At 38.0% G+C, this 13,863-nt stretch overlaps 1 protein-coding gene across 2 annotated transcripts in view; it reads right to left on the bottom strand.

Annotated features, from left to right (window-relative positions):
* Positions 1 to 605: 605 nt before the first annotated feature.
* LOC128692314 (uncharacterized) overlaps positions 606 to 13,863 on the bottom strand; it is a 29,686-nt gene continuing 16,428 nt past the window's right edge. Inside the window, exons 4-5 of one of the 2 annotated variants that reach the window (XM_053781403.2) lie at positions 10,855 to 10,959; positions 606 to 4,870 (exon numbers count right to left, since the gene is read on the bottom strand). In XM_053781403.2, coding sequence (XP_053637378.2) covers positions 4,820 to 4,870; positions 10,855 to 10,959 — 156 coding nt within the window. In that variant the 3' untranslated portion in view covers positions 606 to 4,819. Of the gene's footprint in view, positions 4,871 to 6,634; positions 6,659 to 10,854; positions 10,960 to 13,863 lie in introns of those variants that run through there. The other variant, XM_053781404.2, reaches the window with a different exon arrangement.

Raw genomic sequence — 13,863 nt, 5'->3', positions numbered from 1 at the left:
TCATAATATACGGTGGTTCTAAAACCACACAATAACTGAAAAAACAGCAACACAGTGGTGATCATGCTGTACATTCACTACAGAACATGTTTGTTTAAAATAAAGAGAAAATATGGCAAGAAAGAATTGTACCTTACCTTCAATTCCTTGTTTCTTTTGCTTGCTGCATAAGCATGGATGGAGATGGTTTATGTGGCTTCTGGGCTGAGGTGGATGGTTGTGGGTTGTATGTTGATGTTACTGGCGAGTTGTATGAAGTTGCTGGTGGTCTAAGGCAGTAAAGAATTATATAATGTGCTTCTACTATTTTACCCTCCAGTTCCTTATAAAGCTGATGATATGGCTTCATTAGCTGCTCCAGGCTCCACTTCAAAACAAGGCTTATAGATGCGTCAGGGTCATTTTCAGTGAAAAAACCTGCAAGCTTAGCAGTAACATAAACAATGGCCTGGCCCACTGGCCAAGCCATTGTTTATTTTGCTGCAAGCCCACCAGCAGTTACCTGCATCCGTAGGGAAATTAGTGCTACATGAGAATGCATTATCCATGAGTGTACTGTAATTACTGTACATAAAAATATATGGTGGTGAATAAATATTAGTAAATAACCATTATATATATATTTATTGATTTTCCTGAGCATAATCAATACAAGACAACCTATTACACTTTTATTATTATTATTATTATCATCAAACAGAAGTTTGAGTACTATATAATTATAAAGTACTGTATTACTTATATGGATGTCCTTTTACAAGTACAGTGGACCCCTGAGTTTCGTGATTAATCCGTTCCCGAGAGTCTGCCGAATGATGAAATTGCCGAATGGTGAAACCATTTTCCCCATAAGAAATAATGGAAATAAAATTAATCCGTTCCAGACACCCAAAAATATTAAAATAATTTTTTTTTTTTTCAAATTAAATAGAGATTTAAATTCTGAAAACAATGAGAAATCAAGTACATACATATAAAATAATAATAACATTACGCTTACCTTTACTGAAGACTTTACTGAAGATGGGAGAAGGGGATAGGAGGAAGGTGTACACTATTGTTTGGAAGGAGAATCTCCTTCCATTAGGACTTCAGGTACCAAGTCCTTATCTGGAGTTACTTCCCTTCTTTGTTTTTTAAAGACACTGGGAACAACTTGAGATGCACTGGACCCCTGTCGCACAAAATATCTGTCCAGAGAGCTCTGTTTCTGGCGTTTCTTTAAGATTTGTCTGAAGTGGGACACAACACTGTCATTGTACATGTTGCCAATACGGCCTGCAACAGCTTTGTTAGGGTGAAGTTCATCCAAAAATGTTTGCGCTTCAGCCCACTTTGCACAAATGTCCTTAATCTTTGAAGAAGGCACCTTCCTCCATCTCTCTTCCTCCTCCTCTGCAGCAATTTCCTGAGCTGTGATCTCTTGCTGTTGCAGATGAAGCTCTTGCAGCTCTTCAGTAGTTAGCTCTTCCCTGTGGTCCTCCACCAACTTTTCTACATCCTCGCCACTCACATCCAACCCCAGGGACTTCCCCAATGCCACAATAGATTCCACAACTGGAATAGGCTCCTTAGGGTCAGCCCCAAACCCTTCAAAATCCCTCTCTTGTACACATTCTGGCCACAATTTTCTTCAAGCAAAATTCAAAGTTCTGCAAGTCACTCCTTCCCAAGCCTTACCTATAAGGTTTATGCAAGTGGGTCAATTCAGTGTCTGAGGTCACTTCAAAGCACTTTTGAAATACTGCTTTGGTGTATAGTTTTTTGAAGTTTGAAATGACCTGCTGGTCCATGGGCTGGATGAGAGGAGTTTTATTAGGGAGCAAGAACTTCACCGTGATGAAACTAAACTCCTCCACTATTTGCTTTTCCAAGTCTGGAGGATGAGCAGGAGCATTGTCCATTACCAGGAGGCACTTGAGTGGCAATTTATTTTCCAGGAGGTATTTCTTCACTGGGGCCAAACATTTCATTAAACCAGTCTAGAAAAATTCCCCTTGTGACCCATGCCTTATTGTTAGCCTTCCACATCACACACAAATTACTCTTGGCGACACTGTTTTTCTTGAACACTGGGATTTTCAGAGTGATACACCAGTAAAGGGTTCACTTTGCAATCCCCACTAGCATTACTACAAAACATGAGAGTAAGCCTATCCTTCATAGGCTTGTGTCCTGGGAGTGCCGTTTCCTATTGCGTGATGTAGGTCCTCTTTGGCATTTTCTTCCAAAAGAGGCCTATTTCGTCACAATTAAACACTCATTGGGGTTTGAATTCTCCAGTGTCTACACACTTCTTAAACTCCTGTACAAACTTCTCAGCTGCTTTTTTGTCAGAACTGGCAGCCTCACCATGCCTTATCACACTGTGAATGCCACTACGCTTCTTAAATCTCTCAAACCAACCTTTGCTGGCCTTAAAATCACAAGCATCACCACTTGTTGCAGGCATTTTCTTTACGAGATCGTCATGCAACTGCCTTGCCTTTTCACATATTATCGACTGCATAATACTATCTCCTGCTAACTGTTTTTGGGTAATCCACACTAACAATAACCTTTGCACTTCTTCAAGGATTTGCAATCTCTTTTTTGTCAGCATATCTATCCCTTTTGCAACAGCAGCACACTTTATTTCCTTTCCCTTCGCCACGATCGAAGTGATAGTTGAATGGGGCTTGCCATACATCCTGGCAAGTTCTGTAACACGCACTCCACTCTCATATTTCTCAATGATTTCCTTCTTGAATTCGATCGTGTTCCTCGCTTTCTTTACCAAAGGGCTTGCACTAGCTTTCCTTGGGTCTATGGTGACTTATTTAGCAGTTGCAAGCACAAATAACAATGAATTACAGTGGACCCCCGGTTAACGAACTTTTTTCACTCCATAAGTATGTTCAGGTGCCAGTACTGACCGAATTTTTTCCCATAAGGAATATTGTGAAGTAGATTAGTCCATTTCAGACCCCCAAACATACACGTACAAACGCACTTACATAAATACACTTACATAATTGGTCGCATTTGGAGGTGATCGTTAAGCGGGGGTCCACTGTATTATGAAATGTATTGTATGAATCCACGGGGTGATGGTCACGTGCTGGTAAACAATGGCACACTGAGTGTGAATGGTACGGGAGACTGGCTTTGTGTGCGCGGTGACGGGCGGACAGGTACCAGACGGTTGCCGAATCACGAGTCCAATCACGAATCGCGAGGCTAAATTTTGCCAAAAAAACTTGCCGAAAGTTGGATTTCACGAAAGTCAATGCCGACGAAACTCAGGGGTCCACTGTACAATAGTAATCTCTTGAATAAATCAAATGACAAAGCTAATATTGTTATGTCATTAATCAAGTGAATACAGTATTTATGAAGTGTAATGTCAATAAAATAATAAAAATGTACAATAAGTAGATGACAAGTGAAGGACTTCCGTATCCTCGCAGATACGGGGGTCTTACTGTATATATTATTATTTATTTCTTCTTTCAACAAACCAGCTGTATCTCACTGAGGCAGGGTGGCCCCAAAAGAAAAACAAAAGTTTCTTTTTTTGGCATTAGTAATGTATACAGGAGAAGGGGTTACTAGCTCCTTGCTCCCGGCATTTTAGTCGCCTCTTATGACATGCATGGCTTACAGAGGAAGAATTCTGTTCCATTTCCCCATGGAGTTATTTATTTTCTGAAATTGTAAAGAATCTTTCTCTGAAGGTATTGATACCAAAAGTATAAAATTTGATGGAAAATTTACAGAATTACACAATCCATAATAAACATTCCTGGGACTAAAACATTTTCTGTGTTCATATTAGTCACATCCCCAGGCCTTCCATTTTGATTTCTTATTCACACAAGAAAAGATGATTTACTATATTTTTCAGATAACAAAATATAACCAGGAAGATTGGTCATAGTTTACAGCATCAATAACTTCCTACCTTTATCTAAATATTCTTAGTTTATAAAGTTCAACGTAAACACTTAAGTCTACACTTCCCCTACCCTTTCTAAAACAACCTTATTCATCTGCAATCCTGCTTTGTCTTACCCTTAATTCTTTCAATATCTACCTAACACTGGTAAACTCAGCAGTTTTTTTGTTTTTTTTTTAACACGCCGGCCATCTCCTACCAAAGCAGGGTGACCCAAAAAAAGAAAGAAAAACTTTCATCAACATTCCACACTTTCACCATCATTCACACATAATCACTGTCTTTGCAGAGGTGCCCAGATATGAGAGTAAACTGTATGTGTCTTTTTCCACCAAATGTAAATGTACTGATAATTCATAATGAGCTAATGTAATAATACAGTCAATTGGGGTTTGAACCCGCAGTCTGAGATTACCAGCCCTGGATTTTGCGAATGCATTTTACAGTACATTATTTCTTATAAGAAATTATTTTTTCTACCAATCTGTCTGCTGAACACTTTTCACAGTGAGTGCATGTAATACCAGTGTTCTCCCAACAACATTCCCATGCAGTGTGTGCTAAATTATTGCTAAACATCCTCTTTGGTGTGCTATAAAGAACAAATGGTAGTACAAGTTTCCTGACCAGTTTAATTGTTAAGCAACAGTATTTTCACTCTTTAAAACACTCAGAATATTTTACCCTTTTTATTAGGAAAACGTGTAATGAGATAGTTGTGAATTTTGTGTGGAAACCTAACATCAGCATAAAATAAAATACTTTACAGAGTTACAGCTTAAGATTAATACTATATTTTTATCTCTTGACAAAGGTATTTAATTATGAAAGATAATTTTGATCAAATACTCTACCAATTTATAAAATCACATACTAAACAGCTTATGAAAAGTTTGAGTGTTGTCTGGTAGGTTGCTCATAAGTGGTCTGACCCTGGAAAATATAAAAAAGTTGATCAAAAACTATAAATCAAGTAAGACATTTCATCTTTGTTTAATTTAACTATAAATAATGTAGGATGTTTTTAAACAGTATTTAAAACCTAAGTTCTACATTAGGCTGCTTCAAGAATGAGTGTTTTGAAGTTAATGAATATGCCCCTTATCCAATTAATTAAAGCTACCCTTCCTTTAAACTAATTAAAGCTACCCTAACCTCTGATTATCTCCCATGTCCGAGGCATTGTATAATCCTTACAGGTTTGGCATTTTCCATGAATATAATAATCCCTCCACACTTTCTATATGACATCATTCACCACTATGAACTATGATCCTAAGCTGTTGTAATATAGCATTTCATATAAAGGAGTTGCAAAAATAAAAAAAATATATTCAGCAACATCAGTTGGAGATTTAACCAACCACCTTCCAAAGTTTTCTCTATTTGTACTCTGTTCTGCTTACCAATCACCAGTGTGCAACATAACTAGAATTAGTACATCCTGAGTACGAATGGCATGTTTTGAGAAAAATGCTTTTTCATAAAACTGAAGTATGAAGATTACTAAGTATTTGTTATTATTGATTCATACTTCAGTGGATGTAGGTAGTAGGTTGGTAGACAGCAACCACCCAGGGAGGTACAGTAGGGCCCCACTTATATGGCAGATTAGGTTCCAGGCTACTGCCTGAAAGCGGACATCGCCGGAAAGTAGAACGCCATTTGTTTCCACTTATCAATGTCACATAATAAGTTTACACTAACATATATTAAGTTAGCAATAGAACAAGGCATTAAAAACAATAAAAAGTAAAATACACACACAGTACACTCATTACTTACCTCAAAATATTTGTAGTCTTAATGTAGGTTGAGAAGTGAATAGCATTTAATGTAAGAAGTTAGGTGTGGTAGGTATGGTAGCCAGCCAGGACACCCCACCCACATGTAATATACTTCAACATTTAAAGAGCCCTAGAGCGATAAAATGCATTTAGTGTACACTCATTACTTACCTTAAAATATTTGTAGTTTAAATGGTCTTAATATAGGGTGCAAGGTGAATAGTAGGGTAGGTAGGTATTGAAGTGTGGTAGGCATCACAATCCTATCTAGCCACCCCACCCACACATTATATACTAGGCATTTAAAGTGCTCTAGAGCGATAAAATGCATATACAGTACACTCATTACCTACCTTAAAATATTTGTAGTCTTAATGTAGGGCGAGAGGTGAGTAAACAAGAATAAACGAATAAATGAGAGAGATAATGAGTACATGAGAGAGGGCAGACGTGAGTTTTGTAAACAAACCAGTTCACTCCGGTAAGCCGACTGGAAAAAATCTCACATTTATGTTAATTTATTCTACTGTGGGTAAATTTATCATGTTAATATGTTACATAGAGTGTTTATTATATAATTTAAAAAAAATATAGATGGATTAAGCAAACTGTCTATATTAACGTTGTATACGACATTTAACCCTTTGACTGTCGCAAGCCCATTTCTGAAACTGTCATTCTATGTCGCAAAATATAAAAAAAAAATTATTTTTTCTTACCAAAATGTTAGGATTATTTTACTGAGCATTTTAAGCCGCCTAAAAAAAAAATTTCCCATCAGTACTTACCGAGATACAGAGGCGCAAAGTTGGCAGAAAATGAGCTGCGTATGGCAACAGCGGCGAATGCCGCTCACCCGGTATTCTTTTATTTACTTCAATTTGAAGGTTTCTTGTTTTTCCAATATTTTTCATTTCTAGGTAACTTATGTGGCCTGTGAGAGCAAAGTAAGGTGCACTGTTCAAATATACACTCATTGTTTACAACACAATAACTGCACAAACATTATCACTATTACACTGTTCATAAACAAACAAACAATACAAAACACTGTTTATTACTATTGTTCTATAATATATATACATATGTACAGTCACTGAACACTTTCTTAGAACTGCTGCAGCTTGTGGAAATCTCTGAAACATGGGTATATGCAGAGTGGTACTTGACACTCCTCACACATAAAAATGAGTGTCTGCGTTTTTGTGGGCGTTTTGTGGTATGTCCACATACAAAACACCTTTTCTGAGTACTCTCCTTGAAAGCAGGAGGAAGCATTTGTATGGGGTAGTGATCACCAGGCCTTAAATGAGATGGCATGTGTTGGTAATTTCGTGGGCGCTGGTCTATTGCAGGTGTTGCTCCTTGGTACTTGATTATTATTCGTCTGATGACTGACAAACAAAACTCACCATATTTTGGTTTGTTGTTGGTCTGCAACTAGTATATGTTATAAGCATTCAGCATGGAAATATCAAGATGGACAAAAAGTTTTATGTACCACTTATAAATCTTGCGTACACAATCAGCAAACCCAATCTGCATGTCACATTTGTCCACTAAGCACATATTGAGGTTGTAGTCCATGACAGCTGCAGGTTTTAGAATGGGTTCATTGGTCTCTCTATTCTGCCTGCCACTGTCTGCCATTTCATTTCGGTGAACTGATGTCAACAATGTGACATCACGTTTGTCATGCCACCGAAATGCCATGATGTCATTGGCAGCAAAGGCCTGCACCTCACCTCTGCGAGTGCCAGCGTCGAACCTTGGCATATGCTTACGATTACCACGCACTGTGCCACATACATCTGTCATGTTCACTCGCAAGAAATCACTGTGTAAGGGGCTTGTGTACCAGTTATCAGTATATAATACTGTATATGCCCCTTATGAAGATATGGTTCCATCATTGTTCTAACCACATCACCAGAGATACCCAATAAAAACTTCCTGGTATCTCTCAATGTATTACTGCCAGTGTACACAATTATATTCAAAACCAGACCACTTTTGCAATCACACAGTACAAATAACTTTATACCAAAGCGTTTCCTCTTGCTTGGTATGTGCTTGAATGAGTCTTCCTTTGAACAAAATCAAAGACTCATCAATAACAAGCTTCCTGAAGGGATAAAAATACATACAGCACTTTTGTTTCAGGTACATAAACACATTTCTGATCTTATATAACCTGTCGCTTCTGTCAGGCCTTGTTTTGTCTGAAAAGTGAAACGTATGTAACAGTATCAAAAAACGATTCACCCCTATATCACTAAAACCTGGGGTTGAAATCAGGAGTTCCGTCGACCAGTATGTGGTGACAGTATGCTTATACACATGTGGCATAAGCATTATTGTGGCAAAGAACAGGTACATCTCTGCCACAGTTGTGTCCTTCCACTTGTGTAGCTGTGACCTTGGTGAAAGAATTGTATTTGCCATGGTGTACTCGTAGTATGTGTTGCTTTCTCTGACAATGATTTCCATCAGGGGTTCATCAAAGAATAACTGAAAGCATTCTAGTTCAATGGCATTGTTCCCAAGTGTACACGATGGCGCCGTATTCCACTTTGTTTCATCAAAGTCGTGGGGATTGGGAATAAAATTGTCACTTTGCTGCCAATCCCAGATGTGGTCTGCTGGTGGGTTCTGGATATTGAAAAGTGGTTGTGGTTGTGGTTGTGCAGGTTGTGGTTGTGGTTGTGGATGTTGTGGGAGTGTGGGGTTGGGTGAGGCTGGTTGTGCTTGTGCAGAGTCAGCAGCATCAGTAGTAGTGTGGCCCGCTGCTGGTGCCACATGACTCGTGCCACCGCCAACATCACCACCATCATCACCTTCTTCCCCACGCACATTACACATCCCCATTGTAACAATATCGTCATCTTCACTGTCAGGTCGTGGTGTAGGGCCACGGGATGTACTCCCAGATTTACTCCTTTGCCTTGGAAGGGCATAAGGCACACTACCAGAACATATGCTGTGTCGTACATATTGCAGTTTCACTGGCAAATATTCCCCCTCACTGTCGCAACTCGAGCTGCTTTCAATAACTTTAAAATCACTATCATTATCACTTTCACTGCTCAGATCTGAGTCCTGTAAATGGGAAAATAGTTTCCTTTTTCGTCTTGGTACAGGTTAACGTGAATGAGATGTCCCAGCACCAGAGGTGGATGGTTGTGGTCATCTGGGTTTTCATCACTAATTATGTTATCCTGGGCACTTCTTTCAGTCACACCCTCTCTAAAACCATGAAATTCACTTTCATTGGCACTTCCATCGCTGTTAGAACTATCACTTGGGAACAGTAGACCTCCAATCTGTCAAGAAGTGAGGTACTTCTTACCATGAGGCATGGTGAAAATGGACTACCAAGATGGCATTCCACAATGCACCACTGAGTCCCAGATTTTTTTCACGGGGTGCACACCCACCACACAAACCCATTCTCTCTCCTGTAGGCCTACCAGCTTTCTCCCGCTTGATCTGAAGCCGCTAGAATTTACGCGTATTAATACGTCTGAAACATTGGCTCGTAAGACGTATTTATACAACCGAAACAGTCAAAGGGTTAATGCACCTCAGAGTAATTATGTATTATTAGTATTATTAATATGGCATCTTCAAGACTAATAAGACACTCTTAGTGATTTTAATGTGTACCTGCATGCCAACACAGTGTGTAAGTTTACTTAGGTACAGGTACACATAAGTATAATTATCAGAGTACGTATATATAAAATATGAAACATGTAACTTTAAAACACTTGAAATTTTGGAAAGTTTCCAAACATAATGGAGAAACACTGTGCTTATGGAGAATGTAAACAAACCGGGTAGCGGGCGCCATATTAGAAAGGTGGGGAGTCGTATAGAGAGATTTGGTCATAATTTGAAATCGCCGTATTAGCGGAATGTCGTAAGGCAAAACGCCGTAAAGCGAGGTCCTACTGTACTACCGTCCTCCCCAGTGAGTGTGACAATAAATACAGTATTACTTAAGGGAAATTCTATCCTCAGAATGCTTTTCACAGTATACTAGATTGATCTGAAGTCTACTTACATAAATTTTTTGAAAGTTGAGTAAATATAAAGTAATAATTTTCATGTTATGTTTGGAAGTGAGTTATCCTTTTTCCCATCAAGCAAGCACATAATGATACGTAGACTGAACATTGCATATTCCTAGGACAGAGTTTTAAGTATCAAATGCTCCTGTCTAATAAGTTACAAAATTTTGAGCTTTTACAATAGGATTAAATTCACAGAAACAAAATAAAAACATATTTTAATTTTGAAGGGAAGAATTTTTATAAGAGAAGTCATGCTCACTTTTCTTCTTTTGAAGACACTCCCAATGATAAATACACAAATCACAGTAAGTTGGAACTTCATGTATACTAAATAAAGAATAAAGATATAAATCCTTCAGTGAGTTCCTTCAAGAGTTATTCTAGTCCCAGTGCCAGGTCTTGGGTCAAGCTCATCGTGGAAAGTGCATGTGCTGACTCCCTTGAGAGTTTTTTTTTTTTTTTTTTTTTTTCAACAAGTCGGCCGTCTCCCACCGAGGCAGGGTGACCCAAAAAAGAAAGAAAATCCCCAAAAAGAAAATACTTTCATCATCATTCAACACTTTCACCACACTCGCACATTATCACTGTTTTTGCAGAGGTGCTCAGAATACAACAGTCTAGAAGCATAAACATATAAAGATACACAACATATCCCTCCAAACTGCCAATATCCCAAACCCCTCCTTTAAAGTGCATGAGAGTATGGTAATTAAATAGCAACCATCTCCCTCAAGGGAGAATCCTTGATGCCTGTGAGGGGCTTTTATTCCAAAAAATTGGTCCTGCCCTCCCCTTACAATGATTAAACTTTATTGGCTCCCATTACCACAAGTGCTGTCTGACCCCTATGGATTTAGTGGTCCCATGAATATAATTACGTATAAGAAATAGCAATACAGATGGTTTGTTTCTAGTTTTCAGATCATTTTGAACTTTCAACTTTATATTACCATTTATAGTACTTATGAATGAAAACTGAACCTAAGGGGAAATTATTTTAGAATATAGAAATTCAAAACTATTTAGTATGAAACCTTAAAAATCTGATACATACCAAATATCCCCGAGACAATGCAAGGGCTGTGTGTAATTCTTCGTCTTCTGGGTACTGCCAGCAGTGGAAGGAGCGAGTTGGGTCATCATGGCCATGGCTAGCATCCTGGGGACAAAGTAAAGCTAGAAATACTGCATTGTTTGATTATTATTTTACAAAAAAAAAAAATGTACAGCAAGAGGAGACCTCTTAGTATCATTATATTTCACTTACAAGAGGCTCTATCAAGTGTGTACAAAACAGATTTAAAGTATTCAGTGCTGAAAGGTAGATACATCACATGCCAGGCAAAGGTGAGATCACATGTAGGTGAGGCATTCCTCCTCATTGACAGTTTTCACTATAAATTGAAACTAAAATAAATCCTGTACCTAATCTACAGTAAATCAAAATTTTCAAATCAAAATGGCATTCAAATGATCCTGACAGCATAGAGAGCATTATAAAGTACAGTGGACCCTCAGTTTTCGTGATTAATCCGTTCCAGAGAGTCTGACGAAACTGAAAATCACGAAAACTGAAATAATTTTCCCCATAAGAAATAATGTAAATCCATTTAATCCATTTCAGACACCCAAAAGTATTAATAAAAAATACGTTTTACAGAGAATAACTATAGTTTTACATACAGAAAACAATGAGAAATAAATATAAAGCACTAATGAAATTGATAAATGAACATTTAAATCACTTTTACCTTTATTGAAGTCTTGTTGGTGTATGGAAAATGGCGAGGAGCAGAGAGGGAGGAGAGTTTATTGTCTGGAGACAGGACAAAATGCTTAAATGTGACATTAATATTAACTTTACAGCTTATTTATCTATCACAATTCTTCTAATATGACATAACAAACAATATTAATAACACAGTAACATGATATATACTCTAGAATGAATAAAATGTCATTACATATCTGGTGGTGGTGGTGTTGTTGTTGGGTTTATCAGGGCCACTGACAGCATAAGGCGTACATATAGTGGTGGTGGTGAGGGCAGCAGAGGCCACCACCACTATTCACACTGAAACAATGTATGCAATTTATAAACAAGAAATATTTACACTTTAATTTATAAATAAGAAATATTTACACTATAAATAAGAAATGTTTACTCTTACCTTGGAGGAGATGCTGGCATTGGTTTAGGGTGGTGGAAGATACACAGGCAGCATATGTTGCCAGTGGCCCTACATACCTCCAACAACATTGGAGGAGTTAGTTTCATGTCTTTTTTTATCGCTTAATTGCTTAACTTACTTGTTACACACATTCTCCCCTCTCTCTTCCTCCTCCACTTTGGCACTTTGCTACAAGTTTTTTCTTGAATTCTATCATGTTTCTCACCTTCTTACCATAGGGCTGGCACTAAGAGCTTTCTTTTGGCAGATGGTGGCTTATTTAGCAGTCACACACAATAAACAAGTGCAAAAAATTGGATTATTACAAAATTTTTCGTATGACCTCGCAGGGTAATATTCACTCGCCGAAAAACAATTCCTCACAGACTCAGAACGATGTGTGGGAGGCTTAGTGTGCGAGCAGCCACTCAGACACGTTCCATACAACCAAAGAAACTAGAGGGAATTAACGAAAACAGAGACTATTTTGACGAAAAAAAGTCGGTGATAACCAAAAATCAGAGGGTCGAAAAAAGTCGGTGATAACCAAAAATCAGAGGGTCCACTGTATAATACTAGTACATGCGATCTAATGAGTTATTCAGTAAAACCCATAATAAAGTACCATCATATATATGGTAGTTGCTAGATCATGTTATCTCACTGTAAAAGATGTTCAGTTACAATCTTCATTGTATTCAAAACATGAAACTGATATAAAAAAAATAATGTTAACAAACCTTTTTCAATAATTCACTCATGTCAGATGTCAGTGACCATTTAAAAAGAAACTGTTCTTTACTCAAACATTTTCAATAGTGTATAACACATAAAAGACATTTCTCAACATACCCAAAACCAAATAACACTGATCTTTTCTTAATCACTGACAAGTAAACTCAGCCCAATTCCAAGGTCATACAGGGAATAAAAATTCCAAGCCATAATCAGTGACAGTTCAAAAGCAGAGCTTTCCATTTCACAGCTGACAGATGATTCAAGAAAAATTGCAGTCATGGGACATTTGACTCAATACCATGGTATATCAGTTAAGGGTTATTTCTGAAGGCCCAGCATCAAAATCCAGGACCTCTTGTCACGTGAAAACTCACCATAATGTATCACATTCTATACATTACTCAAAAAATCCATACCAGTATATTACTATAATCTCAGTGCTCGGAGATGGGAATATCTGTAAAAGTACTTTGTTTCTTTAACACACTGGCAATCTTCCACTGAGGTAGGGTGACCGAAAAAGAAAAAAAACACTTTCATTGGCGCTCATTCAATCACTGTCTTGTTAGAAATGTGTTGATATTACAGTTCAGATGGCCCCCTGAACTGCAGCATTCATACTCCTCCCAAGTGCAGGCCCACCTCCAGGACTCAAGTCCAGCTAGCTCTTTTCTCTACCTTCAGAATTGTTGCCATGATCTAACTTCAACAGCACATCATCTATTATTACAAAATACATGCATAGTGTGCTGTACAAAAGTAGTCTCTTTATAAAGTAGTTTACGTTCTTCTTCTTCTTCTTTCAACAAAACGGCCATATCCCACCGAGGCAGGGTGGCCCAAAGAGAAAAAGAAAAGTTTCTCTTTTTAACCCTTTGACTGTCGCAAGCCCCTTTCTGAAGCTGTCATTCTGTGTCGCAAAATTTTTGGGAAAAAAAAAATTATTTTTTCTTGTGAAATGATAGAGAATCTTTTCCAATGGTAATGACATCAAAAGTACGAAATTTGGTCAAAAACTCACGGAATTACGCTCCTGCGTAGTTAGCAGTCTTGGCGACATATACGCATCGGCGATTTTGCCGACTTTGAGCCCTTTAAAAAAAAAACCATACCACAGGCGGGATTTGAACCCGTGGTGGGTTCAAATCCCGCCC

The sequence above is a fragment of the Cherax quadricarinatus genome, chromosome 53, assembly GCF_038502225.1.
Source record: "Cherax quadricarinatus isolate ZL_2023a chromosome 53, ASM3850222v1, whole genome shotgun sequence".
NCBI classification, from domain to species: Eukaryota; Metazoa; Arthropoda; class Malacostraca; order Decapoda; family Parastacidae; genus Cherax; species Cherax quadricarinatus.
This window is presented reverse-complemented; position numbering and strand designations above follow the sequence as displayed.